This window comes from Alternaria viburni (assembly GCF_023758015.1).
Source record: "Alternaria viburni strain BMP 2772 chromosome Unknown scaffold_26, whole genome shotgun sequence".
Classification (NCBI taxonomy): domain Eukaryota; kingdom Fungi; phylum Ascomycota; class Dothideomycetes; order Pleosporales; family Pleosporaceae; genus Alternaria; species Alternaria viburni.
Window position 1 is genome coordinate 155,448 of NW_026055795.1, and position 27,733 is coordinate 183,180.

At 53.3% G+C, this 27,733-nt stretch overlaps 8 protein-coding genes across 8 annotated transcripts; 2 read left to right on the forward strand and 6 right to left on the reverse strand.

Moving 5' to 3' along the window:
- Positions 1 to 3,826: 3,826 nt before the first annotated feature.
- On the forward strand, positions 3,827 to 5,791 carry J4E79_009658 (uncharacterized protein; the record flags this gene model as incomplete). Its single annotated transcript, XM_049358501.1, has 1 exon — positions 3,827 to 5,791. The coding sequence occupies one exon, from the start codon at positions 3,827 to 3,829 to the stop codon at positions 5,789 to 5,791; it is 1,965 nt and encodes a 654-aa protein (XP_049206971.1).
- Positions 5,792 to 9,155: 3,364 nt separating this feature from the next.
- Positions 9,156 to 11,024, reverse strand: J4E79_009659 (uncharacterized protein; the record flags this gene model as incomplete). The annotated part of the gene is made up of 2 exons (XM_049358502.1): positions 9,156 to 10,682; positions 10,803 to 11,024. The coding sequence occupies 2 exons, from the start codon at positions 11,022 to 11,024 to the stop codon at positions 9,156 to 9,158; spliced, it is 1,749 nt and encodes a 582-aa protein (XP_049206972.1).
- Positions 11,025 to 12,676: 1,652 nt separating this feature from the next.
- J4E79_009660 (uncharacterized protein) lies at positions 12,677 to 14,067 on the reverse strand (the record flags this gene model as incomplete). The annotated part of the gene is made up of 2 exons (XM_049358503.1): positions 12,677 to 13,283; positions 13,334 to 14,067. The coding sequence occupies 2 exons, from the start codon at positions 14,065 to 14,067 to the stop codon at positions 12,677 to 12,679; spliced, it is 1,341 nt and encodes a 446-aa protein (XP_049206973.1).
- A 1,903-nt stretch (positions 14,068 to 15,970) lies between these two features.
- Positions 15,971 to 17,668, reverse strand: J4E79_009661 (uncharacterized protein; the record flags this gene model as incomplete). Its single annotated transcript, XM_049358504.1, has 2 exons — positions 15,971 to 17,228; positions 17,292 to 17,668. The coding sequence occupies 2 exons, from the start codon at positions 17,666 to 17,668 to the stop codon at positions 15,971 to 15,973; spliced, it is 1,635 nt and encodes a 544-aa protein (XP_049206974.1).
- A 485-nt stretch (positions 17,669 to 18,153) lies between these two features.
- On the reverse strand, positions 18,154 to 18,504 carry J4E79_009662 (uncharacterized protein; the record flags this gene model as incomplete). Its single annotated transcript, XM_049358505.1, has 2 exons — positions 18,154 to 18,393; positions 18,442 to 18,504. The coding sequence occupies 2 exons, from the start codon at positions 18,502 to 18,504 to the stop codon at positions 18,154 to 18,156; spliced, it is 303 nt and encodes a 100-aa protein (XP_049206975.1).
- Positions 18,505 to 20,124: 1,620 nt separating this feature from the next.
- On the forward strand, positions 20,125 to 21,594 carry J4E79_009663 (uncharacterized protein; the record flags this gene model as incomplete). The annotated part of the gene is made up of 1 exon (XM_049358506.1): positions 20,125 to 21,594. The coding sequence occupies one exon, from the start codon at positions 20,125 to 20,127 to the stop codon at positions 21,592 to 21,594; it is 1,470 nt and encodes a 489-aa protein (XP_049206976.1).
- A 456-nt stretch (positions 21,595 to 22,050) lies between these two features.
- On the reverse strand, positions 22,051 to 23,415 carry J4E79_009664 (uncharacterized protein; the record flags this gene model as incomplete). Its single annotated transcript, XM_049358507.1, has 1 exon — positions 22,051 to 23,415. The coding sequence occupies one exon, from the start codon at positions 23,413 to 23,415 to the stop codon at positions 22,051 to 22,053; it is 1,365 nt and encodes a 454-aa protein (XP_049206977.1).
- Positions 23,416 to 26,911: 3,496 nt separating this feature from the next.
- On the reverse strand, positions 26,912 to 27,632 carry J4E79_009665 (uncharacterized protein; the record flags this gene model as incomplete). The annotated part of the gene is made up of 2 exons (XM_049358508.1): positions 26,912 to 27,349; positions 27,399 to 27,632. 2 exons carry the CDS (start codon positions 27,630 to 27,632, stop codon positions 26,912 to 26,914), a joined length of 672 nt encoding a protein of 223 aa, XP_049206978.1.
- Between the last annotated feature and the right edge of the window lie 101 nt (positions 27,633 to 27,733).

The following is a 27,733-nucleotide window of genomic DNA, read 5'->3' on the forward strand; positions in this document are numbered from 1 at the left end:
GGTGATCCTGTAAGCTTCTCTCTTGATCCATTGGATTGGTCGGAACTCTAGTGTCGTCAGGCCACCATGGTCTTGTCTAGTGCGAGGCTGTACACCTACTGCATTGCTCTACCGTATTGCGACGTGGGTCCCGGTGCAAGCGATGAGGTGGCGTATTACCCGCGAACGCATGTAGTGCTCTGCATGGGGCGGCACACCGACATGTCAGGCTCGACTGATACAAGCCCAGGCCCCAGCCTCATATAAAAGCGCGGTCTCTTCTTCGGCAATGGATACACAGGTGTAGAGGCATTGTAGGTGATGGATGCTACGCGGCATCGTCGCTACTTCCTGCGCTGAGCCAGGACCCCGCTTTCTCTTGGCATTCCGGGGCACTACACCACGCCATTAACCATGGCTTCCATCATAACTCCGACCAGCAAGAGTGACATAGCGACCTCCCGGCTTGATTCCACTTCACTCGCTGTCACAAATCGCCAGTCTGAAAACGATGCTTGGCCAAATACCCTTCGCGCCACAACGAGAGCGGCGCGCCGCCGTGGAAAGCTCGATGGACCTTTTCAACTTCGCTTTCTGACCGCGACAGACCCTACTCATTTCAAAGATGGTGAGACAAGACGAAGCGTCCGTTCGCAGGCGATGAGGTACCATAGGAATAAACTAAATCTCAGCAACGCAGCACCTCGGGAACAGCCCGAAACAGTACTATCTCTTTACACTGAACCAATAGTCGCCGAGCAGGCCAAGCTTACGACGACACAAGCTCAACTGCTTCCCCCAGAAAGAACATCAAGAGCGCTTCTTCCTCATGAACATGATCAGCAAACTCATATTCATGTATCTACTACAAGGTCCCCAAAGGAAGCGAGCGGTGCTGAGGCTCATGATGCTGCGTTTGAACGCCGTCGGTCAACTCGCTCAGGCCAAAGGCAGGGTGGAAGCCTTCAAAAGGTTGTTGAATACGAGTACACTGAGAGCCAAGAAGAACGCAAGATTCGTTTACTCGCGACCACTTTCTCTCGGATCGGAGACGGGTTTGACCCTTTTAAGGTGCTGCCCCAATTCGAGAACCCTAGTTTGGACAGCGGTTTCATCTTGCGTACATGTAGGTAAAAGTTACTCTCCAAACTTTGCGCGTCGTATGCGCGGTTCAAGGGCTGACATATACAGTCATGCGGGTGTTCGGAACAGAAGCATTTGTCAAGGCATGGGCACCTGAAATGATGGTTCACCCCCATGTATTGCTCAGTGGCATGTCCGTGACATGTACTTGGCTCGATATGCTCGCAAAAATTCCAGGCGAAAGTACAAGGACTAGGCTTGTCAGGGATGAGACCCTGGTCATGCTCAGGCTTCGACATCAGTCGTTCAACCGGAAACACGCCGTGTCAACCCTCCTAGTGATGCTACACTTAATGGGAGGCGAGATATGGAGCTGTGACGAGCCCACGGTGCGGTGTCACGAAAGAGGCATCGAACAGATGATACACCTGTGCGGTGACCTGGACAAGACCGGTAGGGCGATAATCGCGCGATTTGCCACTTCGTAAGCTTCATGACCTCCTGATAAAGAGGGCAGACTAATAATGCTCCCAGGTGTTGTCTCCACTGCGACCTACTTTACGAAGCCCAACCCCTGCCGACCTTTGCGTTGTGGGAGCCTGCAAAGTATGAATCGGTCAACGACAACGCAGATGTCGCGATACCAGAATCCCCGTTGTTCTGCCCAGGGCCTGACTTCCGGAACCTTCTCAACGAAGAGCGTTGCTCATCTACCACATGTGGCCTCCTTCGAGATATGCGCGACTTGATCGACCTACTCCTGGCACAAAGCATAGCACTTAAGCCCGCTAGCGATGCTACAGGCGTTCATGTAGCCTGTCCGCCCTCCAATGACGTCTATCGTAAGACAAGAGTGGCTGGAATTTGCGATCGATTAGCAAAACTACCTTCGGCTTACACTCCAGATCATCCAAACTCCTGCGATTGGGACTATGAGGCGTGTCGTCTCACTGCCACGATCTACACGACTTCCATCGTACGCCGCTTGCCTTTCTCTGTTGCTGCAATGTCAAGTCGCTACCCATTTTGTGTCCAAACTGGAGCTCTGAACGAGCCACATGGCAGCCAGATCTCACTCACAACCCATATCTGCGAAGAGTTGTTGCAGACTCTAGAACGTACCGACCTCGCAAACGTGTGGAATGGTATGGTTGGGGTGCTATATTGGGTATGTACCGTTGGCGCTGCTGCAGCTCGTTCGCCCCGCTTGTCCGGCCTGTCACAGCGACTCCCGTATAGCACGACGTGCAAGTTCCGGATTCGACAGTGTCTGACTATGTTTTCCGTCCGCGCACATATCATCTTGATCTTCAACCATCCCATACCCATTCTGCTATCTCAGAAGAAACTCCTCAGGGTACAAGAGCTTATTGGAACATATCGCCAAGGTCGCAACACTAAGCAGTCACCTGGAACCTCTCTGGATTCCATAGGCCTCTAATGCTACGACATCTTCACCTACTGAGGCTCGAATGCAAGCCGAGCAATTCATCCATCTCTTGTGATGCGCGTTCAAAGCAAAGCGACCCAAGATAGAGTCAGAAGCCGGCTGCTGACAAAAGATGATTGCGCTTTCGTAAAAACCGAAAGCCGTATGAATCAGAGGAGAAGCGCACTTGTCCACGCCGCCAACCCCGGTTACTTCTTTTCACCGTTCAGTCAGTCACTGCATATTCGGCTTTGAACGGACTGTGCAGGAAGTTCTTAGTGCGTGATGTGCGGTTGGCCGAATACTCTGGCGTTCCTACTCCGCGCGCATCACGAGAGGCCGAGCTGAAGTTCCCGGGCGTCTCGGGTCGCGACCATCCGCAAGATCCGGTCGCGATGTGTTCTGCAGTTCCAGAACAGACGATCGCAGTTGCGGACAAAAAATCTGTTCCTTGCACTGAATTTTATTGGTGGTGTTCGGAGATCTTCGCTGCCAACCGATGTGGGCCGACGGAGCATTTCGCACCCTGGATCTGAGGGGTTGCAACTCACCTGCTAAGCTTCGCGGCTCCCATCTTATCCCGACCTCTTATGACGTCGCAACTATGCATGTCTCCTATTCCATCAGGCACGGTTGTTTACATCGCATTGACACCTGGGAAACGGTAATTCGCTTTGGCGATTTCGGCGCTTCTCCAACCCAAACCTCGTGGGGATGCCATCATAGAGGGCCCGTGCGTCGAGCCTCTTTTCGTCCCTTCCTTGTCCGACGCTCCGCTGGCCACGATGATCCTGTAGGGCAGAAACAGTTGCAACCGTGGAGCCAAACTCTGATTTGATGTGTGGGGTCGCGTGGATATCAGGATCTGCGTCGTTGGAAATCATGTTCTGATCTCACAGGTCTGGCTGCCGGACTGTTTGAGACAGCAGTCAGAAGCGCACGTTGTTTTGGATATGCAAACATCCAGACGTGGCTATTGCAGGCATTACTGAAGCTTACAGTACCCGCGATACACGTGCTCGCTCTTTGACTTGACGGTCAGCGTGCTGTCTTTGCAGAAAGAGGACTGCTTCGATGACTATCTGACAAATGAAGCGAACCACGGGACAGCACGATTCGCGCTGACGAATGATGGATGACTCCTGGCCGCCTGGCACTGTCTTTACGAAGGAAGCGGCTGCCAGCATGTCCGAGACAGCGACCCAGGGATTAGTGGCAGCTTCCCTGCATTCCGATTGGGCGACAAGGTTACCTCCTGTCAGACCTGCCAGGGTCTAACGGCCTACTAACAACAAGCGACATTTTGTATAAGAGACAACACCCGCCAAATCTAGAATGCACACGAAAGAAATAGTCGCAGCGAGCGTCGTACTTGGACTCTGCTTTGTCGCTGCCATGGCACTCGTTACACGCTTCCTCCTGCACAAGCAGCCCAAGACTACAACAACAGACGTAATGTTCACTACGGACGGCAAAACTGAACGGCAGGTTCAGCTCACGCATATTTCCAGCTCGTGGAAGAGATTCTTAACCCCAAAGCAATCCTCTAGCAAAGGACATTGGGTGCCAACATTATCGGGCATCATCAAGGCTGGCGATGAGGGGCTGTTTTCCTCCGCACTGTTTACCAACCTTCAAGGACATCCCGGACAGGTACCACTCGAAACCTTGTACGATGCGTTCGCGAACGAAGTTCGAAACAGACCAATCTCAGAGCGATCGTCATACCCCGGAGACATGACGAAGTTCCTTGCTCGAGCAAAGAAGCCTGCGAGCGGCGTGGGGCGGTCGAAGTCGATGTCCAATGTTCGGCGAGCGGACCCGAGCCCAAAGACTGCGAGGAAGAGCTTAGATTTATCGGTGGTTGAGATGGGTTTGGCTAGGGGCTTATCCGTGAAGAAGCCGGCGTCTACCTTGGTATCGATGCACAATGGACTGCGAGACGACGACCCGAAAGCTATACAGCGGGCTTGGGTGAAAGATGGTCAAACTGCAAAGTATGAGGATGGAAGGTTGAGCGTCAAGGTCTCAGCTGCCGAACTTGCGGCACTCTCAGTAATACTGGGAAGCCAGTTAATCAACGGCGCTGACCAACAAGACGCGTCATCGGAGAATGGTGCCTTCGGCATCTCGATGGCCCTTTCGGCAACGACAGACGCCAAACACCAAGTCACGCTTACACAACAAAAGCGCAGCAGATCGCAACGGCATGCCCAAGGCTCAGGCACTTCACCACTCTTCGCAAAGCACCTTGCAGCTGGTTCTCTCCCATACTCGCAAGATAAGATCGGTGTACACAGCATTCTCATCACAGATGAGTCTTTCGAGGCGTTACAAGCAGGAGCTTCTCTATACACACACCCGTATGTCGCAAGAACGCCACAATCCAAGTTCCTCGCTTCGCTACCCAGTTCCCGCGAAGCACGATTCCACATCCTCGCCACATCAACCGAAGTTCATACATCAAATACCTTGCTAGACGCCATAGCATCACTGCCGTTCTCCGGCGGCCTTGCACCCCTAGCCTCTTCGCCCCTGATCAAGACCGTTCAGTTCATCACCTCCGCCGGCCTCCCACACGCCCGCCTACTTCAGCGCCTCGAGCAACTCGTCGACAAAGTCCACCGCCACACACCCCACCTCAACATCTTTGGTCCCCTGTACGAGCCACAAAACGCCGGTCTCCTCTTCCGCGAGCGCGAACGCCTCGGTAGACTCGCCAGCGACCCAACAACACCCGACACTCTCGCCGACAAGACAGCCCGCATATCACGCTATACGACGCTCCTCGAGCGCCTCATAGCCCTTGTGCCAGACCTTAAAGCGCAAGACGCACTCGCCGCCGTCCAAGAAGCAACGAAGCAGGAAATGCGGCGCGCATACCAACAAGCCGTCGCGGCGCACACGTCGTCCACTCCAGCCAGCAAAAGCGCAGAGACAGTCTGTTCGCCGGTATCAGCATCGCCATCTGAGCCACAACAGCAGCAGCGCAAGCGCCAATCCACATCATCACGTCGCAGCACTCGCTACTCGAACCGCTCCAGCACCTTCTCCTCTGACATCACGGAGGCGAGCCCAGCGCTTACAACATCGATGGATGAGAAAGAGAGGAGTCTAGCGAAGCAAGTAGAACACGTTCTCAAATCCGATCTGCCGCTGGACGTTAGTGCGATTGCTTTTGTAGCGCGGATGGTGGTCGTGGCGTGGACAGTCAGCGTAGGAGTGGTAGCTTGGGGTGAGGGTGAGACCGGATTCCGAGTACCTGACCTGGAGGCTTTGGGGAAGTTGGTCTTGGTCTAGACATGTACCCTCATAGCTACTAGTGGGCGGGTTGTACGGATATGGAGGGCCTCGTTGGCGTTTTTTCTTTTCTTGTTTTAGACGACGGGTTTGGGCATATGCATGTTTAACGAGATACCATTCACACTTTTATGATTTAGACTAGAGGATATGAATATGATTCTTCTGCATATTTAACAATAAGTCGTTCCCCGGCATCGTTTCTGCACCTTGGGATGCAACGCAACTAACATGTGTCGTTCACTTCCGTGATTCACATCCGCAATATCCCGCACCCATCCCTATGATGAGCACACGTCACCCGCCATCGCAAAACCAACACAATCACAAGATCACACATCCCGTAAACCCCAACCCCAAGTAGCATGTCCAAATCGATATCAACCACTAAAGTCACGAGACGAAAGCAGCCCCCGAGCTCGGTTCTCGGCTTCACCCGGCATCCGGTGATCTGCACGAACGACGTCGAAGCACACCAGCCGGCGGATCCGTGGGTTCCTGCGGCGGTAAGACAGTCTTTCCGAGCGCCATTACGCACGATATGCACGATATGCAGGATTTCGCCGCTGGGCTAACGAAGTACAGGCTGATGCCCCTCTTTGATCGAGATGTTGGGGTAGTTAGGTGCGTCGGCAAGCAAGACGGATGTGTGCTGTCGAGACGATTTATCCAATTGAAGTAATTTCGAGGTTGAATCGTGGATCTATGTACCGTACACCGTATACCCTTCCTCATCTCCCCGTTTCTATACAAGCAAGTACCTCCATGATCCATCTCACCATCCCCCTCCCCCTCCCCTTCAAAGCCCCCCCTACTCCGGTCCCATAACCTCCAACCCCCTACAAACACCCACCCACCCATCCCTCATACCCTCCCAAACAACCTCCATACTCTCCTCTTCCAGCCCATCTCTCTTCCTTTCTTTCCGCTCGACCTTGTCTCCCGTCCCATCCGCCATCATAGCAGTAACGCGATCCCGTTTCTTGTCCTTATCCAATAACGAGCTATTTGTTTTGAGACCTTTGCCGTCTAGCTCGCCTTTTACTTCCCAGCCCTTGCGTACAGGGCCGTGGATGGTGGCGGGGGAGATGAGCGTGCTGTCGAGGAGGGCGTTCCAGCGCGAGAGGTACATGCCGGGGCCGTGCGTTGTGCCTTTTCCGTTTTGTGATGAGGGGGCGGGCTTCATGATTGACTCAAGGCGGGTTTGCGATGTGGACTTTAGGGTGGTGAGATGTTTTTCGTGCTGGTCGAGGAGTGTCTTTAGCTCTTCTTGTTTGTCTTTGCTGAGGGTTTCGAAGAGCGAGTGTAGGGGTGCAGTCATGTTGCCTGCGCCGCCTTCGCCTCTTTCTTCGGCTTCTTTGGCGCGCTCGTCGACACGGAATTCGGAGAATATGCGTTTGGCGTAGACGAGGTAATCTTGCGCGAGGTCGGGTGCGTTCTTCGTAACTTGGTGTAAGAACTTGTGCATGGAGGGGGCGTGCTTCTTGAGCAGCTGGACGAAATCTTCCACGGTAGGGGCGTCGCTTGCTTCCTGATCGAGGATGCTAGCTGGGTCTGGTGAGCTCGGTCTTGACTTAGAAGTTTCGCGGCTCCTTGTGCCCTTCTTCTTTGGCTTGGCAGTCTTGATGAGGTCGGTGATGAAGGCTTCTGCGTCGGTTATAGTACCGGAAAGATCGACGGCGTTGTGTATGGCTCGGATGACGGGATCCATTCCGGTGACCGCGTCGCGTATGGTGGAAGTCAAGACATCGGGGTTGGATTTGCAGAGGACTTTGGTGAGTTCCTCGCGGTCGCGAATCGAAAGGTATGTGCTGAGGTATTCCATGGCTACGCTGTGTTGGTGTTCGCTCAGGGTCTCGGCATCGATCTTGTATGGGGGGTCGGATGTTTCGAGGATGACAGCTGCGATTGACTTCGACTCGGATATTGATTGGCTTCGCGCCGCCTCATGTTTCTCCCGTGAAGAGTAGACGTATGTCTTGAGTGCCTTGAAGACCTTCTTGTCGGGCGCATTACGCGACGACTCTAGTTTCGTTGCCCGCTTTTGGAATTCAGATGTGTCCCATGCTAATACTGTCGACAGAATTTGCTGTAGGAGATTCATGCCGTCGTTGGTGTTGTTGGTAAGGCCTATCCAGTTGGTCATGGCCGTCACTGACAACTTTGCCAGTACTAATCTGACCATGCCGTTGATCATCGTCGCTGCATTTCCAACGCGCAACGTCTGCTTGATGACGGTGTATGGTATGAGGCGGTGCAGATTCTCGAGGAGGCGAACGAGGTATTGGCCGTCGGGCGACATGACGAAGACATGGTGGAGAAAAGATGCGGCACTGCAGCTGTTAGTTCGTGAATAGAACAACGATATAGGTTACCCACTTCAACAGCATGTACTCATGCGCTGCCTGCAGACTGCTGGAATGATCCTCCAGTCTTGGCGTCGCCTTGACTTTCTCATACAGATCGTCCAGAGCATCCCCATATATCGCATCCTTGACCAGTTCCTCAAAGCCTTGTATGACGTCTTCTGGCTTGCTTGTATCGTATTCTTTCTTGCTCTCCTTCTTCTTGGTCGCTGAGTATCCACCCAACATGCCTCTTGCAACGTACTCAGCGATGCTACTTGCCGCCGTTGCAAGGGCCTTTCGACTCCCAATAGCGCCTTTATCGTAACTCTCGCTCAGTTCCGCCTCGGCCATTCTCGCGACTAGCGTCTGGATCTTGTCGGACCACCAGCTCTCGCCGAAGTTTCTTATGGCGGGGTTGCATAGCGCAAACTTGTTGAGCATGTTCTGTAGCAAGGGGCTCGTCGACTGGACGCCGTCTGCCTTCCGGAAAGGGTAGCCATACTGATCGATGGTGTGGGGGTATTTGAAGGCTTCGATTTCGGAGTAGACTTGGTGGTGGATCAGGATATCGAAGAGGGCGTGCGTCTGCGCAGGCGTAAGCGGTTTGGCGGTCGACATGGTGGTGGAGAGTGAAGTATGGTAGGACCAGAATCTTGTAATGGCTCCATAGTTGGCTACGTGAGAGATGGTTGACGCGGCTGCGCCTGCGACGCGGGGTACGTCATCGCGCTTGCGGTCTTGGCAGATTAGCGACCTGATCACCCCCACATAGTCGCCAGAATCTCGGAAAGTACGGCCGCCCGAGAAGTCTACCTCAACTTAGGATATCGTCAAGTTAAAGTTTGTATATGTATTTACACCCTACAATGTAATCGCCAGCTTCCGAGAAGACGCGAACAAAACACCTAGATGCCTACAAACCTCTCTAGAACAGTTATATACAAAGCATTTCCATCATGTAAGCCTTAACCCCCAAACCTCCAAACCGCCCACAACACCTGTGCCCAACGTATACATCAAAAGTTGAACGTGAGACCCTGTGACAGGCCTTCACGGAGGAAGGTATGCTCAGGGATGACGTCATCTTGTGCGATCAAGATGATGGTTTTGAGCTTGCACTCGATCTTGTACTCCACGCAAGCTTCGCGGAAGAAGTCGAAGAGGCAGGTTGCCACAAGGTGGTGAAAGTCATCTCCCTCTTCATTTTTGAAGAGGGGTCCTGTGTTGTAGTAGACTTTCCACGTCTTCAGTTCTGGGAATTCGGCGGCGAGAGTTTCGGTGATATAAGGAGCTTCATCATCGAATTCGCTCCAATCTCCATCGTGAATCGGAGCACCGAGCACAACGTCGCGAGAGCCATAGACCTCAATCCCAGGGCAGAAGGACGCAAGGCTGTCCATGTCGCGAAGCGAAAGATCGTTGTCATTGCCGAGATCGACGTCGTAAACGCGCAGCCCGGAATGGTAACTCCAGATGTCGATCAATCTGGGGTATTCGGACCTGGGCGCACCCCAACTATTGCATACTTTCATCCTAACTGATTGTAGGCTATGAAAGCTGGTGATGAAGTTCGTAAACCCCGAGTCGTGGGTTTCCCAAAGGAAGGGCTCGTCCCAGCAAACTATCTGGATACACAGATCCTCAATGTTGATTTTCGATTCGGGATTTGATGTCATGAGGAGCCCGAAAAGGTCCGAGAGGAATAATGACTGAATGAGATGGAGCGAGCGCACACTGGATATGTCGATAGACAAACCAAAGACGCCCAAGGGAAAATGTCTGAAATTGACATTGTGAAAAACGAGCTTAGTGACAGCGAACGTCTGTTCCAGTCCCAAGTCCCAGAAGGGATTGCGATATGTCCCGATATCTTCGTCGAGGAAGGTGGCTCGCATGTAGAAGTAATCGATATGATCTCCTACACCGACGTACTCAAGTAGACGGCGAGCGACTCTCCTAAGCGTACCAGCCACGTTGTGATGAACTGATCCCCTCCTACCCGCGGAGGCAAATTCAAAGAGCTTCCCAGGCTGCAGTAAGGTAGACACGAACTTGAGGATGAGCCGGCTGTCCATGACAGTGTCATCGTTGTATTGACCGGGGCACTTGATTGGATTGCACATCTCCGGAAGGTCAATCTTTCTCAAGGATGCTCGGAGAGTCTTCCCACGGGCTGGGTGACACAGAAGGCTTTCTAGCATCAGCCAAGATAGCCCGTTCAATATGGATATGATCGGGTCTTGTTGTCCATGTGATAACCCTGGCTGTGTGAATACCAACGAAGTCAATGGGAGGTGTTGTAGGCATCGCGCCAGGAGCTGGAAATAGGCCTGCGCGTAAGGAGATGCTGTGATGTCGATTGTCAGATCTCGGGTAAAGCGATCGATGTACGTGAACGTCGGTCTGTGTCCCACGAGGCTGCTGGCTGAGGGGAAATTAGGGCCTAGGCGGACCCGAATGGCGCTCTTGTATAGGGCTTCGAGACCGATCGTCCAGAGGGCTTGACAGCTGCGCATGAAGTTGGGCAGATCGTGTTGACCAACCTGAACAATGTTAGCTCCAGTTCTCATCGGTGCTCGCAGACTACGGAGCTATCTCAAGCTTGAATGAGCAGAGATGTGGGTAGTCCAGCCTCCACGCCATGTTATAATCATCAGACTTACCGCTTTGGCGATCTGGAGGACCAAGGCGGTGTCGAGGTCAAGGAGCTGAGTTTTGTCCCTTCCCTTAGATTTCGGCGGTCGCTTCAGCCTCTTGGAAACAGGTGTCGAAGTGGTGGCACCCGCAGAGGTAGGCTTGCTCTCAATGAACTGCCATCGTCGCTTGCTCAGTGCGCCTTTGGTCGCGCCATCTCCGGGATCTGCGGAAGACTTTCGCGGCGCCATTGTCGCAAAGAATTGACCATACAACTGCTCGCGTTGAAGAATGGACTCAGAGCCTGGCGAATATCCCTTGGTGGGATCTAGCCAGTCGCGTGGTCTGTGCGCAGGTGAATGCAAACAGACGCGACAGCCAATGGAACGACAGGAGAAGGCCAAGCCCGGAGGCGGCAGCCTTGCGCGCCGTAGCTCCTCTGTCTATAAGAGTCTGCCCACCGTCTTCCAACTACTGTCCTCACCACCCTCCACCTCACACCGTCTTCGGCTGTGGACTGGGAGAAGTCGAGAAGAGCTCGACCCGAGCTCAACAATATCGGAGAGTCCGACAAGGTAACGTCATCTTCACGAGAGCCCCTCGTTCACATTATCTGGAGCCGCAGGCGGGCTCCAGCCGTCCTCGCTAACAAGTCTTCTTCCACTCTTTTCATACAGCTTGTCCAATACTTCCTGATACCTTGGCTCACAAGCGTTAAGGACTGGGGTGGAGACGTTGACGGACGCTTACGACCCTGGTCTCACGAGGTGTCGTTGCGCTGACGAGCATTATGCGTCGGCCCCTCAACGCTCAAATTCGATCTGTGGTTTTTGCAGTGCTACCTACGATCGACGGAACGGCGACATCCATGCACCTTTTCCACACTCCGCCAAAGGGAAGCGCGACTTCGCGTCTACCCTTTGCCCGTTTGTGGTCTCGCCGGGAGGTGGTGAGCAACGGTATCCTTCGGGATTGCTCATCTCACACGGCAGGAAGCAGGCGGAGCTCGTCTCCAGCAATGGACTCCGGTCCAGCTTCTGAGTGACAGGTACTTACGGGAAACCGGCTCTTAGAGTGGATGTCGAAGATGCGGGAACGTGAGCCCGGTTACCACAACGAAGGTCTCGAGACCTAAGGTAGAGGCTTATTGGGGCCTTTACTGACGATCGAACGGCGGAACCAACACCCACCTTTTTTTCGTTGACATTGCTGCTTTATGCAGTCTGTTGAAGGAGATACAGTGAGGTATTATGAAAACGACAAAGTAAAACTGAGGGACGCGCTTTTCACTACGAATGCATGCTGTCTTAGCATATCATCGGAGTGTGAGAGTTGAGATGATGTCGGCAGCTCTTTCTCCAGCTGGGCCGCTACGTCACCGACTAACGGCATTTGGTGTAGCGTCGCGCGTCTCGCCAGTCCAGCACCGGAGGATACCATCAGCATTAAGTACCTGAGACGCGTACTCTACTGTTTCTCCTCTCAAAAAAGTCGACAATGTCTGAAACCCGATGTGGCGATCAACATGTACGAAACCGAAAACCACGTACCCAGGATCAAGGCCCGCCAGTGCCACCAAAGACCCTCAGTAACTCCATCAAACGTGCCGCAGCACCCAAACCTTTGAGCCTACATGCGCACACCAAACCACTGCCATCAGTACCTTCTTTACCGTTAGTCGCTTCAGTCACGGAAGAGCGGCAATTAAAACCGCTGCCAGCACCGCCAAAGGACTCCACATTGCGATTGACTTTGCTCTGGGTCGCAGCCTTCTGTATATGGTTTCTACTGATCGTGGTTTTACTACCCGTAATCACGGAGAAAGACGCAATGCCCGGATTCAACAAGTGGCTTCGTACGCTGCTATGAATAAATATGTCTCTACATCCCCCATAAGAAAGGTCTACAACTTCGACTCCGCCTTCGTAGCATCCACCAAACTCTTCCTCCCACCAAACCCAAACAAATACGCAGCAACCTTCCGCATCTGAATCTCCTCACTCCCCTCAGTAATCCTATACCGGCGATGGTGTCTCCAGATATGCTCAAACGGATAATGTCGCGAATATCCATTCCCGCCATGGACCTGAATCGCGCGGTCCGCCGCCTGCGTACACAGCCTGTTCGCGTAGTAATTACACATGGACACCTTATCGCCAATCTTCTTCTCAATCTCGTTGTGTGGCATAGAGTCCATCTCCAGCGCCGTCTTCCGGATCAGCTGTCGCAGCATCTCGCATTGCGTGGCGAGTTCGACGAGCGGGAACTGGATGCCTTGGTTGTGGGAGAGAGGGGTTCCGAAGGGCGCGCGTTGGTTGGCGTATTCGACGGATTGTTGGACGCAGTAGACGGCGGCGCCGAGCGAGGAGGCGGCTTGGCGGATGCGGTTCTCGTGGACGAAGGCTTGGGCGACGCCGAGGCCGTTGTGGATGGGGCCTAGTGCGGCGGTCTCGGGGACCCAGACGTCTTTGATTGAGACGGTGGCGTGGTCGGTGGGCATATTCAGTGTCCTGGGCGTTGTTAACAGACAGTATGAAGCGCTATGCGGCCAACGACGTACCACTCATACGACTCTGCCTTGAGCCCCGGCGTCTCTACCGGTACGACGAAGCACGAGATGCCCTTGATCTCGCCATCCTTTCCCGACGTCCTCGCAAAGACCGAGCAGTGTGTAGCGTGATGCATGCCAGTCTGCCACCGCTTGTATCCATTCAACACCCATCCCTTCACACCGTCCCTCGTCTCCGGCCGCCCCTTTGTCGCCATGTGTGTCGCATCCGAGCCATGACCGGGCTCCGTCAAGCCGAACGTCATCCTGAACTTGCCCTGCAGCCGCAGCGGTATGAACTCCTTCTTCTGCTGCTCGTTGCCAAAGTTCATGAGCATGATGACGTCGGGGAAGTTGCCGACCATCGAATGTTCTGTCTGCAGGTCGTTGAACAGGCCCAGTCCCTTCGCGGCGAGATGTTCTCGGATGACGGACATCCAAAGGTTGCTCCCTCGCCCATCGGCACTGTTCTGACCGCCGTATTGCTTCGGCAGCGACAGTCTGTAGAAGCCGGCTTCATCCGCCAGTCGCCTTGACTCTGCCAATAGCTCCTCCCATTCCTTGCGCGGCAGGCCCCCGTTGTCCCAATCGGTTCGAGCGTGCTCGCGGCGGTGGTCGAAGAAGCAGTTGTTGTCGTCTTTGTGTTGGAGCGGGGTGATCTCCTCATCGATGAACTTGTCGAGATCGGCCAGGTATTGCTTCAGATCATCGGGAATCGAGAAGTTCATCGTGTGCGACAGCGACATCGTGGGGGTCTCTTGATGGGTGCGGTGCGTGGAAGACAATAGGGCTCGTGTCAGCGATCTGGATATTTCTCAATTCCGAACGTCAAGCTAGAAGCTCGCGGTATAAGGGCAAGCTTCGGGACGCGCATCTTGATGACTCGCTTGCTCTCAGTCGTGGAGTTGCTGTTCCAGGAGCGCTGCTTTGCGGGGAAAGAAGCACAGGCCAGGCGGAGTTGACCTCGGCCTTCGCGGGCGCGCCTCAACCCATCACCTAGAACACGAGTAACGGACGCACGACATCCCCAATCATGAACACCATGTCTAGTCGCCAGGGTCGCGTCCGGGAGTAGACTCCCAATCTGCAGCGAGGACCTTGCAAGCCATGAGGGCCCTGAGACGAGAAGGGCGCGGATTGCGTCCGATCAGACAGCGCAAACTTTACAATGCGCCACAGTCTTCGTGCGATATACACCACTGTTAGCAAACCGAGAACCGGAAATTTGAAAAGCTGGGTCGTCGACATCTCGCATGGTCAGACACGCTATAGCTAAGTCTCTGCGGCGAAGACATTGGTTCATCTTGAACTGCATCCAGTAGCCAATCTACTCCCACTCTTATACAATGTCTATTGTTTTGTGTATATTGCAAACGAAACTGCATCGAATACCTTCTTGGTACATTATTCTACTACGCATTCATCCATGGTTCAGCTGGGTATTCTCCACTTATCGCACTTTCGCTACCAACGTATGGGCTTCGGCAGCGGCCTAAAAGTGCAAAAAGTGCCTCTCGATACTGACATATCTCTTTCTCTTTTATTTTGGATCGCCACTCACCCTGTCATGGACTCTCAAAATCCGGATGAGAACGTTGCAGTGGGCACAGATGTGACTCTTCAAGCATCTGCCGTTTCGGCTACTACGTATCCTATCAGGCCCTACGACGCCGAAGAAACCGATGCACAGGAGAAATCTACCTCGCTCCACCAATCCAGGAACATCAAAATGAAAACGAGCATAGTCTTCCGAGAGTGCGAAATTTATATGAACGGCTTTCCTGGTTGGGATCCGTGGTGTCACGACCACGCAATCCACAGGCACAGGGCTATAAGGCGATTCTTGTACGATAAAGTTGTGCCAACGGAAGAAATTCTCGACCGAATTTACGACATGGTCTTGTATCGCAATAACTTATCAAGGCTAGCGATGCATCTGCTGGACGTTGCCATCATTTCTCGACCTGACGGTAAAAGCATCTTTGACTTTGATCGAGACGCTTTTGAGAAACGTATGCCGCGAGTGATATTGTCCAGGTACATCACTGCATTTCAGTATGTTAGGTACGGACTACTGCCCCTTCCTGTCCACCCTGTCCACGATAAAGAAGGATCACAGGGCCCTTCGTGGGGAAAGCCACGTCGGTACATCGCTGCAGCTATAGCCCTTGATTCCTCTATCAAACATGATGCAGATATGGAAAGTGCTGTGCAGCGTATGAGGAATTGTACGTATCTATGGCTATCCCATTCTCGAAGTTATACTGACCACAGCACATAGGGTACGAGGACTATCTCAGGGACACCAAGCCACACTTAAATAAAGATGGGAGCAGGGCTGAGTGAATAAGCTCAGCTTCAGAGCCCGCGCACATGGACCTTGAATCCTTCCTCCGAGAAAGGCGCTACGAGGGCGAAGCGTCACGCAAACGTAGGATAGCCAGTACTTGGGACTGCTGAGTAACACCTACGGGGACACTTTGCGCATCGCTTGGGCAACAAAAAGCTTATTCTGAATGTACGCACGCGCTTCGGTAACTACATTTCAACAACATACAAGACATCGTATAATACCAGGCTCGTGTTTCAGCTCAATGAAACAATCAACATAGTCGTCTCGTATACCCCTACTATTCCGCGCGTCAACACTCAAACCTTCCGAAAGCCCTTATACCACCGCCTCTTCACGCCATTCTGCTCCGACGCCAGCTCATCCTCCGCCCGAATTTGTTCGTAATCGTCCGAAGAAACCGTCGCAAAAGACTCAGCTGACGAATTCTCCTGCGACGTTCCTACGCCCGCGCTACCTCCACCAGTCCCTTCATTCGTCGCATTGAGGACCTGGAGCAGCTCCGCTTCTGCCTCAACTTGCGTTCGTCCACCTAGTTCCTCCGGCTCTAGCTTCGATCCAGCTGTATCCTCCAACCTCCCTTTTCCCCTTCCAATTCTCCCCACGTCCAAACCCACCGGCACAGCGCTCTGCCGCTCGAACGCTTTCTTCTTCGGCGACGACGATGGAGGCGGTAGATTTTGAAACGGCTTCAACCCCGCTATCGCCTTTGTCAACTGCTCGATCTCATCTTCCTGCGTGTTATCGACACTGCTATACACACTACCACCAGCACCATCCTCCTCCTCCTCCTTCGCTCGAACATCCCTATCATACATCACACAACCCCCCTCCCGCTCATCCACTCCCAGCACCTCCATACCCGGAACAAACTCAGACGCATGCCTCTTCTCTTCCCGCGACGTGACTCTAGGAATACACCGACTTTCCGAGTCACTTATCCGCTTGACCAACTCGCGGGGGATATGTTTTTCGCCGTCATCAACAGCCTGTTCTTCTAGCACATCGCCTTGGAGTTTCGCGAGCGCCTTCGCTTGTTCTTCTGCGCGGAGAGCGAGGACGCGGTCGAGCGTGGGTGTGCGGTCGACACTTCGTCGCTTGTTCGATTCTTTGTTGAGCGGAGACGACGCTTCGTTGATCGCAGAAAGGGGGGTGGTGTATTGGGTTGGAGTTTCCGCACCCTTCCTCACCGAAGCAGTTCGAGATTTCGCCTGCTTCGCCGATATTATTGTTGGGTTCTCGAAAGCGAATCTAGGCAGAATGGGGGGAAGAGGCGCGCTCTTCCTCTTTACTGGCGTCTGGGCCTCATGTTCAGGTAGCGATGGTAAAGCCTGGTCTGCCTTCACCTTTCCTCGCTTCTCTGTTGCTAGTTTGATCGCATCGGTTGTGTCCTGGCGTAGCTTTTGATTCACGTCTTTTGTGCCGAGGAAGTTGTATTTATCTGGACTTCTTAGGTCGGTGTGGTTCCGTGGGTCTGCGGCGTCGAAGTAGGGCGTGAAATCTCGCCTATTGCCTTTGTTGTCTTTGATAGCGGTCTTCGGTTGGTTCTTTGGTGGGCTAGATGTCGTATGGGTTGCTTGATCTTGTGTATACGGTCCACCGCCAACTATCTCCGCATACGGATTATGCCATTGGTGTTGACCGTACGTTTGAAGACCCGCAACTTGATCCTGCTGTTGCTGGCCATGCGTAGTAGTTCCAGTCTCACCACCACCAGAGTTCTTCGCGTATGCTCGATCTAGATTTCGGGGTGTTGCATTAGACATCTCGTGGATTGCGCCGCTTGCATCGTCCCAGTACGGCATCGTCTGCGTATCGTACTGGAAAGGATCGCTATTCCGCAGCGCGTTCCGAGTCGACTCAGTATGCTGACTTTGAGATTGCAGGATCTGCGGGGCGGGGTTTGGATCACTTGATGCTTGGACGTGGCCGCGTCGGTGTGGATAGCGGTTTCTGGGTCCGCGAGGCGGGTTCCAGTTTGGGTCTGGCTGTGTCATTTTGGAGGGTTTGGAAGGATTTCCAGGGTGCGTGGGTTGAGGGGGGCCAAGTGCAGTAGTTTCACAGTGTAAGGGTAATGGGTCTTTTGACTTGCTTGCTTGCAGGAGGTGGTTCGTAGAGTGTGGTGTACGAAAGAGGAACGAGGTTCCCCTGCGGCGAGGTAGATGGATGTGCACGCCGTATGTGAGTATTGTGTGAGTGAATGAATGGGGTTGTTGTGCGCTGTGCTGGCCGCCTGTTGCTCTGGTGATTTGGTCACTGATGAAAGATAGTCTTGGAGAATGTGCGCAGGTCTTGAAGCTAGAGAAAGTCACGTCATAAGATTGGAAGTCAGCGCCGCAGAAGACCATCAGTAGTAGCACCTAGCTATCCTTCGAGTGATCACTTCAGCAATCATCCTGTCATACCGGTCAATCGCATTTACAACAAGATCTTTCCATCAGCCCCCAATTAGTCAGAACAACTTCTCTTCATGTTGCTAGTGTCAACGTGGCACCTTGCCATTGAAGGCCGTCGGAATGTCTCGGTCGACCTCTTCAAAGTCTTCAGTCAATTCGTCCTCATACTGTACCATCTCAAAGCTCTCACCTAAACCTTGTTCTTCATCATGCCCTGTCTCCGGCCTTGTGCGTGACACGTACGGCAATTTCGACTCGTCTGTGGTCCCGTTCTGCGTCTCATTGGCGTTCATAGCTTGTTCGTCAAATTGTGAGTAAGTAAATACCTGGCCAAATTTATCGATACCTTGAAGGGACTTATGTGGCCTACGGACCTGGCCAACGTCGTTGCTCCTTGACGTCAGCGCAGTATCGAGGCCGAAAGTGATGTCTTCCATGTCCCCGATCTTAGATTGGCGTCTTCCTGATGCATCACGTATGGGTGTATCGTGTGTACCAAACCGAACTCCAGATTTCCTTGATCGGCGTGCTATATCTTCAGCAGTGGGCTGTGGATTTACTGGCACATTTGGCCGCAACTCTTGTGTACCGTAGTATATCCTGGAGCGCAGGCTATGCCGATCTATTGGTGCTTGCGCTACATCGGGCGCTACAGCGCTTGGGTGAGGTACGGACGTCTCTAATCCCGAAATGGGTGGGAACATGGAAAGGCGAACCAGCTGCCTGTGGCGGGCGCGAGCCGTAGCAGAAAGCGAGTCGTGCCCACTGGGAGGTGAGTCATTTTGTGACATGTTGCGAAGTGAGCAAAGTTACTGTATCGCTGAGCAAGATGGAATGCGCGAGTTTTTCTTCCTGAAGATGTAAGCTCTCAAATAGATGAGGCGCGGTGTTGCTGGCAGTCTTGCTCCAGCGATGTTTTGGCAAAGCTACGACACAGCCAACTCAGACAACGCGCTTGCGTAGGTAGCCATTCCATCGACGTCGTCGTGCGTGACAATCGCCATCGATAGCGTGCCCATTCCAGTGAATCTGTATTGATAAAAGTCCCACCGGCGTTGAATCTTTGCCATGACATCGCCATGCGCTGCTGTGATGTCGCGGTTTGTGAATGCTTCCTCCAATGTAGCGCGCCTGGAGGACAATTGTGTGTCACTCAGCGCAATGGCGACGCAATTATGCAGTAGACCTCGGTGATTCTGCAGCAAAGGTAAGGGGCGAATATGATTACTATACAGGAAGAAAGCTCATCCCGCAGTCACTTCAAATGCGTGGAGGGGTGGAGACGTGTAAATTGCAGGAGGGGGTGTTGTGGCGCGCGCCACACCCAGGCAAACTGAGCGGGTCAACTTCGTCCGCGCCATCATAGTACTTGTTTGCTACACTGTGCGACCCTCGGTGAGCCAATCTGAAGATAATCGCAAAGTTTACCTTGCACATCGTGCTCATGCGTCTTTACCGGTTGCGTGGTAATGAACAGCCCTGGAGCTGGCCCGCGAAAATCACGTGGTGCGCTAGCTACGCGAGACGCCGCCCTATTTGATGTTTCATCCTTCCACATCTCCGCTGTTTCCACCAACGACTCATCGTTCGCGACCCAACGCATCCTTGCGCCATACCACAACGTCCTGCGAACGCTTGATCTGGCACTGGGAAGCGCGCTGATGGAAACAATGTCCGGCTTGGCGCACGCGTGGCAAGACGATTGAAACAAAGCCGCTGCCAGACGGGCACTAGCATCATGACGCCCTTGACATTGGTTCATGCCATCACGCATTTGGCAACATGACCGTTACGGGAAGGATCGTAACCAATATGGATACGAAGCAGGTGTATGCGGTTACAGAGCGGTAGGTATATTAGGATTTGGGCTGCTCGTGATGTGAACTGTTGTCATCCGCTACACTCATTCTCTCAATTGCCTTTCGGATATCCTCTCATTTTTCTCTCGTTGAACGTCTTGAGCGGAATCTTCGGCTGGTCTGAGTGACGTTCTTTACCTTCTCGCCCACTACAATACTACATTTGCCTCTTTCGAACCCCTGTAACAAGACTACAACATGCGTTTCGAGATTATCGCACTCCTGGCAGCAGCTGCCACCTCGTCCGCCCAATCGGTCATCGGTACAGCTTATGGCTACGGTGCTGGCGCGACTGGTGGAGGGAAGGCTGCTGCTGTCACCCCAACGTCAAACGAGGAGCTGGAGAAGTACCTGTCCGACGACACCGAGCGCGTCATTCTTCTCACTCAGCAGTTTGACTTCACTGGCAAGACCACTTCTGGTCCTGGTTGCGACAAGACCACTTGCTCAGCTAAGAGCGGCGGCGGACAGTACTACTTGGGCGACCTCTCCTGCGGTGGCTCGGATATGACGCCCGTCAGCTCCATCACCTACGACGCAGGCGCCGAAACAGCCTTGAAGGTCGGATCGAACAAGTCCATTCTTGGTGTTGGCGGAAAGGGTGTGATCAAGGGCAGAGGTCTCTCCATCGCCAAGGATGCCAGCAATGTCATCATCCAGGGCGTTGAATTCACCACCATCAACCCTGGCGTCGTATGGGGTGGCGATGCTCTCGACATGCAGGGAGGAAACACCAAGATCTGGGTAGACCACTGCAAGTTCTCACTTGTCGGCCGCATGTTCGTCGTCAGCCACTACGACGGCTCCGAGGCCACCCTTTCCAACAACGAATTCGATGGTGTCACTACCACTTCTGCTACCTGCAACGACAACCACTACTGGACGATGATGATGATTGGAAAGACTGAGAAGTTTACTCTCGACAAGAACTACTTCCACGACGTTTCCGGTCGCGCTCCCAAGCTTGGTCAGGATGGTGTCAACAGCTACTTCCACGCCGTCAACAACTACTTCGAGAACATGAAGGGCCATGCCTTTGATGCTTATGACGGCGTCAGTGCGCTTGTTGAGGGTAACGCGTTTGTCGCTGTTGACCAGCCCAACACCGAGCACGCTGCCGGTGTTACCACCTTTGTTAGCAAGGGTGGCGATGCCTGCTCATCCGTTTTCGGCCGCGCGTGTCTCGAGAACAGCGTCGATTCTTCAAGCGGCGAGCTCTCCCCAGGCTCATCCTCCGGCTTCATTGCGAAGCTCGGAAAGATTGACGTTCCTGAGCCCATGGAAGCCAGCAAGGTCGCCGCTTACGTCAAGGCCAATGCTGGTCCCGCAAACCTCGGTGCTTCGTCTTCATCTGCCCCCGCTGCGGAAAAGGTCGTCGATGCTGATGCCCCAGCCAAGGTCACCGAGCCTACCGTTCCCTCTACCAGCGTTACCAAGCCCAAGCCGGCGGCTACCACTACCGCTGCTGCTGCGCCGGCACCTGCTGCTCCTATCGGATCTGGATCCTCTGCTGGCGCTGCCAAGCTCTACGCTCAGTGCGGTGGTCAGGGTTTCACTGGCCCTACTGAGTGCGAGGCTCCTGCGACATGTGTGAAGAGCAATGACTGGTACTCTCAGTGCATCAACAGCTCTTCCAAGTTCCGTCGCGCGCTTGGACGCTACTTTTAAGCGTTGAGTGCATTGAAGATGCAGAGGACGATTAAGCAATAATACTGCGGATGGGAGACGATTTCAGGGTCCAGAAGAGACGATTCTTGTGTAAATACTTCTATTTCAATTCATTTGGCGTACACGCCGTATATTCTCCAATTTGACAAAGCGCCATGAATGCTGTATGTTCTCGTCGCTGTGTCCTCCCAAGCTCTGCGCAGTTCGTTGGCGATCATCATCGAATGCGACACCAGATGTCATCTCTGCCTTTCAAACGCCACGCTATGCAATGTGTACAAAGGAAAACCCAACCCCGAACAGGCCAATACGCCTCCTATCATGCTCCGATACTCAATACGTAAGCTAATAGCCTCGTCACTCTTGGCTTCGGCATCGTAGAAGCTCAGCGGTTCTTAACACCGCATTGTCGTGCACCGGACTGCTATCGTCCTGCCACAGCCCTTCTGTCTGCCATCAGGGCTTCTTGATACTTCCATTTGGCTCGACGCTGCTATGCGCGTCGCCGGTAGCTGCTTTTTTATCTTCTGCCACGATTCGCAAGACTGCGAACTTGCGTACCATGCTTTCTGGACCATCCGGTAGCTGTGGCTTCACAGCCGGCTCTGCTATTGGCTGGTGTTCCTGTAAGTGCCTTGCAGCTGGGTTGAAGGACTTCTTCTTCAACTTCTTTCCACTTCCCTCCTGGTTATGTTCGTTCTTATCGCTCATCCGTTTGATCCAGTTGGTGTCAAATACTGGGCGGTGTTGTTCATTCACCTCCGGATCGCGTACGCGTGCTCCGAGATTCGGATACTCCTTCAGCAAAGCCATCATATCTTCATCAATTCCTGGTACCTCCCGACCTTCGCTATCGGCCTCGAATTCGCGGAGTCGTTGACCCACCGCCTTGATCGCTGCGTAGGTGTACCGGCTATTCTTGCCGAGGCAGTTCCAGAGCGTCTCCAACTCTACAGCAAAGATTGGTCGAGCGAGATGGCACTCGGCGATGTAATGATCTACCCTTAATGCATCTTTGTGGAGATCGAAGAGCTCCATCGTGCGAGCCAACGAGCATGCGACAAACGTGTTCTTTGGGACGCGGATCTGCTTCATCGAGCTCATCGTCTGGTAGTTGCAAGCTCGCAGCATCCACGCTATGAGGGCTTTCATAGCGGCCTTGCTAGCTACTCCCCGAGGTAAATCCATCTCTTGACATACTGGCGCGCCCTTCCAATTCACGTCGTCCTCGCGGTGTGTTGTGCGGATGAACTTGTTGACCACCTTACGACCCAGGAACAGCACAAGCATCTTCTTTGGCACCTGATAAGCGAGCGTGACTCCTGTATCTTGTTCTACGATGTCCAATACCGGTCCGTTGAGCGCGTTCATTTTCCGCTCAGGCTGGAGATAAGGCAGCAGACTTTGCAGGGTGTGTAGGTGGCGTATGTCCTCAGGATTCGGATACGGGCGCTCCATACCTGAATACGCCGCCCAACCTACCCAGCCAAGTGTACTGAACGCCTCGACTGGAGAGGTATTATACCCTGACAATTCATCTCCATCGCTGGGCCGGTAGCTTTGGTTGGCCATTTGCCCGTCTATACTGCCGTTGAAAGGTTTTACTAGCGGGTAAAGAGTAGGACTGCAACTCTGCTGTGCTTCTGCGATGCTATGTGCGGGGTAGCCTTTGTCACGACGTGCAAGATAGGCTCCAACGACGTCTCCATTCCGCTCATACGCTTCCGCATCTAGGTGACCAGGCGTAAAGATCGTAGCCTTGGGATGCAACTTCGATGCAGTGACGGTACCGTCAGAGTCATAATGGTAGTACGTCGTCATTTTGGGTGATGCTGCTCCCCTCCGGTTTGGCGATGTGGGTGATGGCTGACTGTCGAAACAGAGGGTAGAGGTGACGGAGTCGAAAGAACTTCTGCGGCTGGAAGCAAATTCAAATACGGAGTTTGCCACCGAACCAGTCGAACTGTCTTGATTGTGAGTGTGCTGGATGCGAGAGGCGGGTTGTGCGCCCGCTATGTAGTCTATAGCGAGAGAACACATAGCAGCGTGAAGCGACAGGGCTACTGTGAATTATTAATGATTATTGACAATGCGACGGCGCTGTTGCGAGACAATGTTGTTGATGGAGGGAGGTGGAGTGAAAGGGTGAAGGATAGTCGCTGTTGAAGGTCGCTTGCGCCAAGCCCGCCCCTATACCTGATTCGGCTACACTTACCGGAACTTAGGTGAAACACCGCGCCAAGACACTATCACGTGTGGTATCCAGAGCTTACCTTGACAGACGCATAGACACACATTTAACGCATATGCATACTATGGAGCATCTGCGACTGACAAAACATGATGAACATGACGTCAATGCAACGAAAGAAGGCCTTCACTCAGTCTACAGTACATGCATTCAACATCCATGACCCTTTGAACGCATGTGGCTACAACATGGGTCTTTCTGAACCTCACAACAGCGCATTGCCAGACTTCACGAACTTCATGGATGTAGATCTCTTTCTGTGAATGATCTTTTCATTGGTCGCTAGACCGCACCATCATGAGAAGCACGACACACGCTTCCATGCGTCTCGTTTCCGATTCTTCTTCTCTGGTGTGACATCATCCCTAACGATTGTCACATACTTGCCGGCCAAGTAACCTCCGTCACGGTCCCCAAGCCCGTATTGCTGGCCTGTCGATGAGAACAACCCGCTCTTCTGCCAGTCCGCCCGTCCGCGACGCCGCTCAGCGAGCAAAGATCGGCGAGCTGGTCTTCCGAGCCACTGGCCAGATGATTCGCGAGAGAAGGCCTTAACCGGCTCCCTGTCACCTCCAGCTAGAGCCGAGAGTGCGGCGGATTGATGTTTCTCGGGATCCGGTGCGAATGAATTATGCTCATCTAAGCGCAGCGCTGGTGGCGTGTTCGGAAGTGACTTCGCTCGTGGCCTAGGCGTGATCGGTGTAGAGCGGACACGGGTAGCTTCTGGGCTACTCATATTTCCTTGTAGAATGCATTCTTCCGGCCCAGTGTCGCAATCTGATTCTCCTGTTGTCCATCCGGATTTAGACGACGCTAACGGTGTCTTCGACATGGGCATGATGCGCGTATGTCGCGGTGGGGCGTCGTCCGCACTGACCACGCGGAGGTGTCGACGAGAAGGCATCGCATTTCGAGCGATAAGTTCTTGATCATCCTTGTCTTCCGCCCGACATCCATCAATGTGATCTTTTGCAGTAGCAGCATCATGTTCGGCGAGAACCTGCTGCATATATGTCCTAGGCTCGTTCAGGGTGGTGTCACGCCAGTTGGACTGCTCCGGCCTTGCCTGAGCTGCGATTCGCCGACGGCGCTCTTCAGCTTCTTCGGATGTCTCAAAGCGGTACGCGGCGGTAAGACTGCTTGATTCATCTCGGCTAGGGCTCCGTTCGTTGCCTGAGGGCAGAGTGGTGATGTGTTTTGAAAGTGACACAGTTGATGATTCTTCGCAGGTTTTTGTACTTTCCCGGCGAGCACACTGAATGTTGGTTTTCGAATCCGACTCTTTGGGGGTCTGCACGTCCACCGGATTAGAGTCCGACTTGTGCTCATCGTCGCTATACACAGACGACGAATCAGAACCGATGGAAAAGACCCCGCTCTGCCTAGATGAATTCATCGCTGTCGATGCGAGAGATCGCGATCTCGAACAACAAGCCAGTTGCAGATGAAGCAGCGCAGCCGCCGCTGATCATACGGCGTCAAGTGGCCGCTGGCGTAGAATTGCTTCCGTTTGCTTTGAGGTGGATCGGAAACGTGTCAGCAAACGATGTTGATTGTCGCACCGTTGTTTGTCGAGTTCTGAAAAGGATAATGAGACGTTCAAGCGTGGCGAATGTGTATCGCGAGGTCTGAGAGTATCACCCAAGCTACCTCCGTGCGCTGATCTTTGTCAATGAAACAAGAGTATTTCTACTCCGACTTACGCGGCATCGCAGTGAATATTCTCCCAATCTTTATCCAGCCCACGATATACCTAAGCAAGTGCAGGCCACCTAGCAAACATTCACCTCGACGCGCATGACTGAAGCAACCAACAACTCCGCATGATACAACTTGGTTACTTGCTCTGCCCGTCTTCGCATCCGGCATACACGATCCGAATCGCTACCATTTCGGGCCACTCCGGCAACCGGAGAGCATGTCGTCGAAACACCCGAATACCAATCCAGCCACTCCATCAACAGCTCAGAGAGGGCAGAAGGCCAACGATGCCAGCGTCAGGAATCTGAGCGAGCGGCTTACAGACGTCAAGATCGGCATCAGCAAGAATGCTGCCATGGAGGATCTGACAAAGGATCTAGCTTCCAAATGGGAACCGTACGATGCTCATTCTTCGCAGCCGAAAGATGATGGTCGTGCACAAGGCACTCCGTGACCAGGAGATGCGGCAGCGAAGTCTAATTACCTAGCAAAGAGGATGGAAACAGCTGCCGCGTTTTGATGGAGTGTCATGTCGACTTTGACTGAATACGGTCTTGCATGCTTGTATGGATGACGCGACGCATGACCTGGTACAAGTGGTCGAACGCGTACGAAAGCGCGCTCTGGGGCGTGGAGACGACGCCGTCGCGAAAGCCAGGGAGGTCCGAATGGTGCACTGAAAACATATGTAGTAGACCCAACGACGCAATACTCAATAATGTGACAACGGTTTTGATGCTGGCACCGAAGTCGTGCTATGGTAGGTGGTCATGTCGCAGCTGGCAGAAAAGAGGGAGCGACGCTAGCAGCGCGCTAAGTCTTATGATTACGTCACGCGTGCCTCAACTCGCTGGCTTGAGATACGCGACCCGGAGCCTTCACTCTACCTCCACTACTAAGATTCTCTATCAAATTTCCATGCCATGCATCACGTCCAGAGCTATCGAGGACTTACTTACGCGTCATGACGGCAAGCAAGGCACACAACGCGAGCCTGTCCAGACCGCGTTAGAAACGCCGGTCAGTATCTAGCATAGCGCATTTTGCTGTCTCAGTCGCGTTGTGCTGATGAACATGCAACCTCGAAAAAGGAGCGACGCCATGTCGGAGTCCGTCATGCTCTATTTTGAGACAATACCGCGCCCCAAAAGTACATTACACCCAGCTTTACTAATGTGTGCTACAAAGTCCACATGTGCATACGAAGGACGACAAAATCTGACGGCATTCCTGCTGGATGATTCATTACACGAGACTTCCCATACGATCTCCTCAAAACCTCCCTCTGTCAAGGGCCCGACTATGTTACATGGATACAACTCATTGCACCCCACTTCGGGCAAGGCGCTCATCGTCCCCGGGAGCTTACTTGCCAAACCAGCCCTGCAATAATCCCTTCGATCCACTGACGTTGCGTCCGACCTTTTCTTTCTCTTCTGGCTCCGGCGTCGAATGGCGAGATACGCGTTCCCAGTCATTCTCGTCGTCGGGATGCCGTGGGAAGTGGACGAAGCCGGTAGCACTCACCTCAACGGGTGCCATCCCATCGATACTGTAACAGAACCATTCACTCTTCTCGCTTTGCAAGTTCCCGGATAATGGAGCCGTTCGATGAGACCTCGGCATTTTCGGCTTGTGGCTATGAGGAGGCTTGTTCGAAGTTTCAGCGGGCCGTCGGGCCTGCTCATCAAGCATATCCCGTTGCAGCTTTTTCTCGAAGTCGTGCACCCGTTTATCGATACGTTCGCGCGCGATCTCCCTGGCCAGCTCGGAGTCTGGGGGCAGAAAAGCTTCTTTGGCAAGCTAGAATTTGTTAGCGACGAAGCTCCTTCACCTTTGGTGTGAAGCCTACAATGTCTCGCCGAAAAGCCGCCACTCCAGATTTGAACTCCGCAGATTTGCAAACGTCGCTTGACGCCTTCTTCTCCTTTGCAAGAGCTTTGGTAGCATGTCTGGACATGGCTGCGTCAACCATCTGGACGGCGTCTGCAACCATACGCTCGGCTTGTCCAATGTCTTCCTTTGTCATTGATGGCCGAGACGGATCCCTGGGCTGACGGCTCGTATGTCTACGTTCTTCGTTCATCTTGGATGTCGACGCGATCGCTATACTGGAAGTGGCGGGCGAGTTGAAGTAGAAGCAGGTTTCCTGGTTGGAGTACACAATCACGGTCTTGCTGGTGTGCT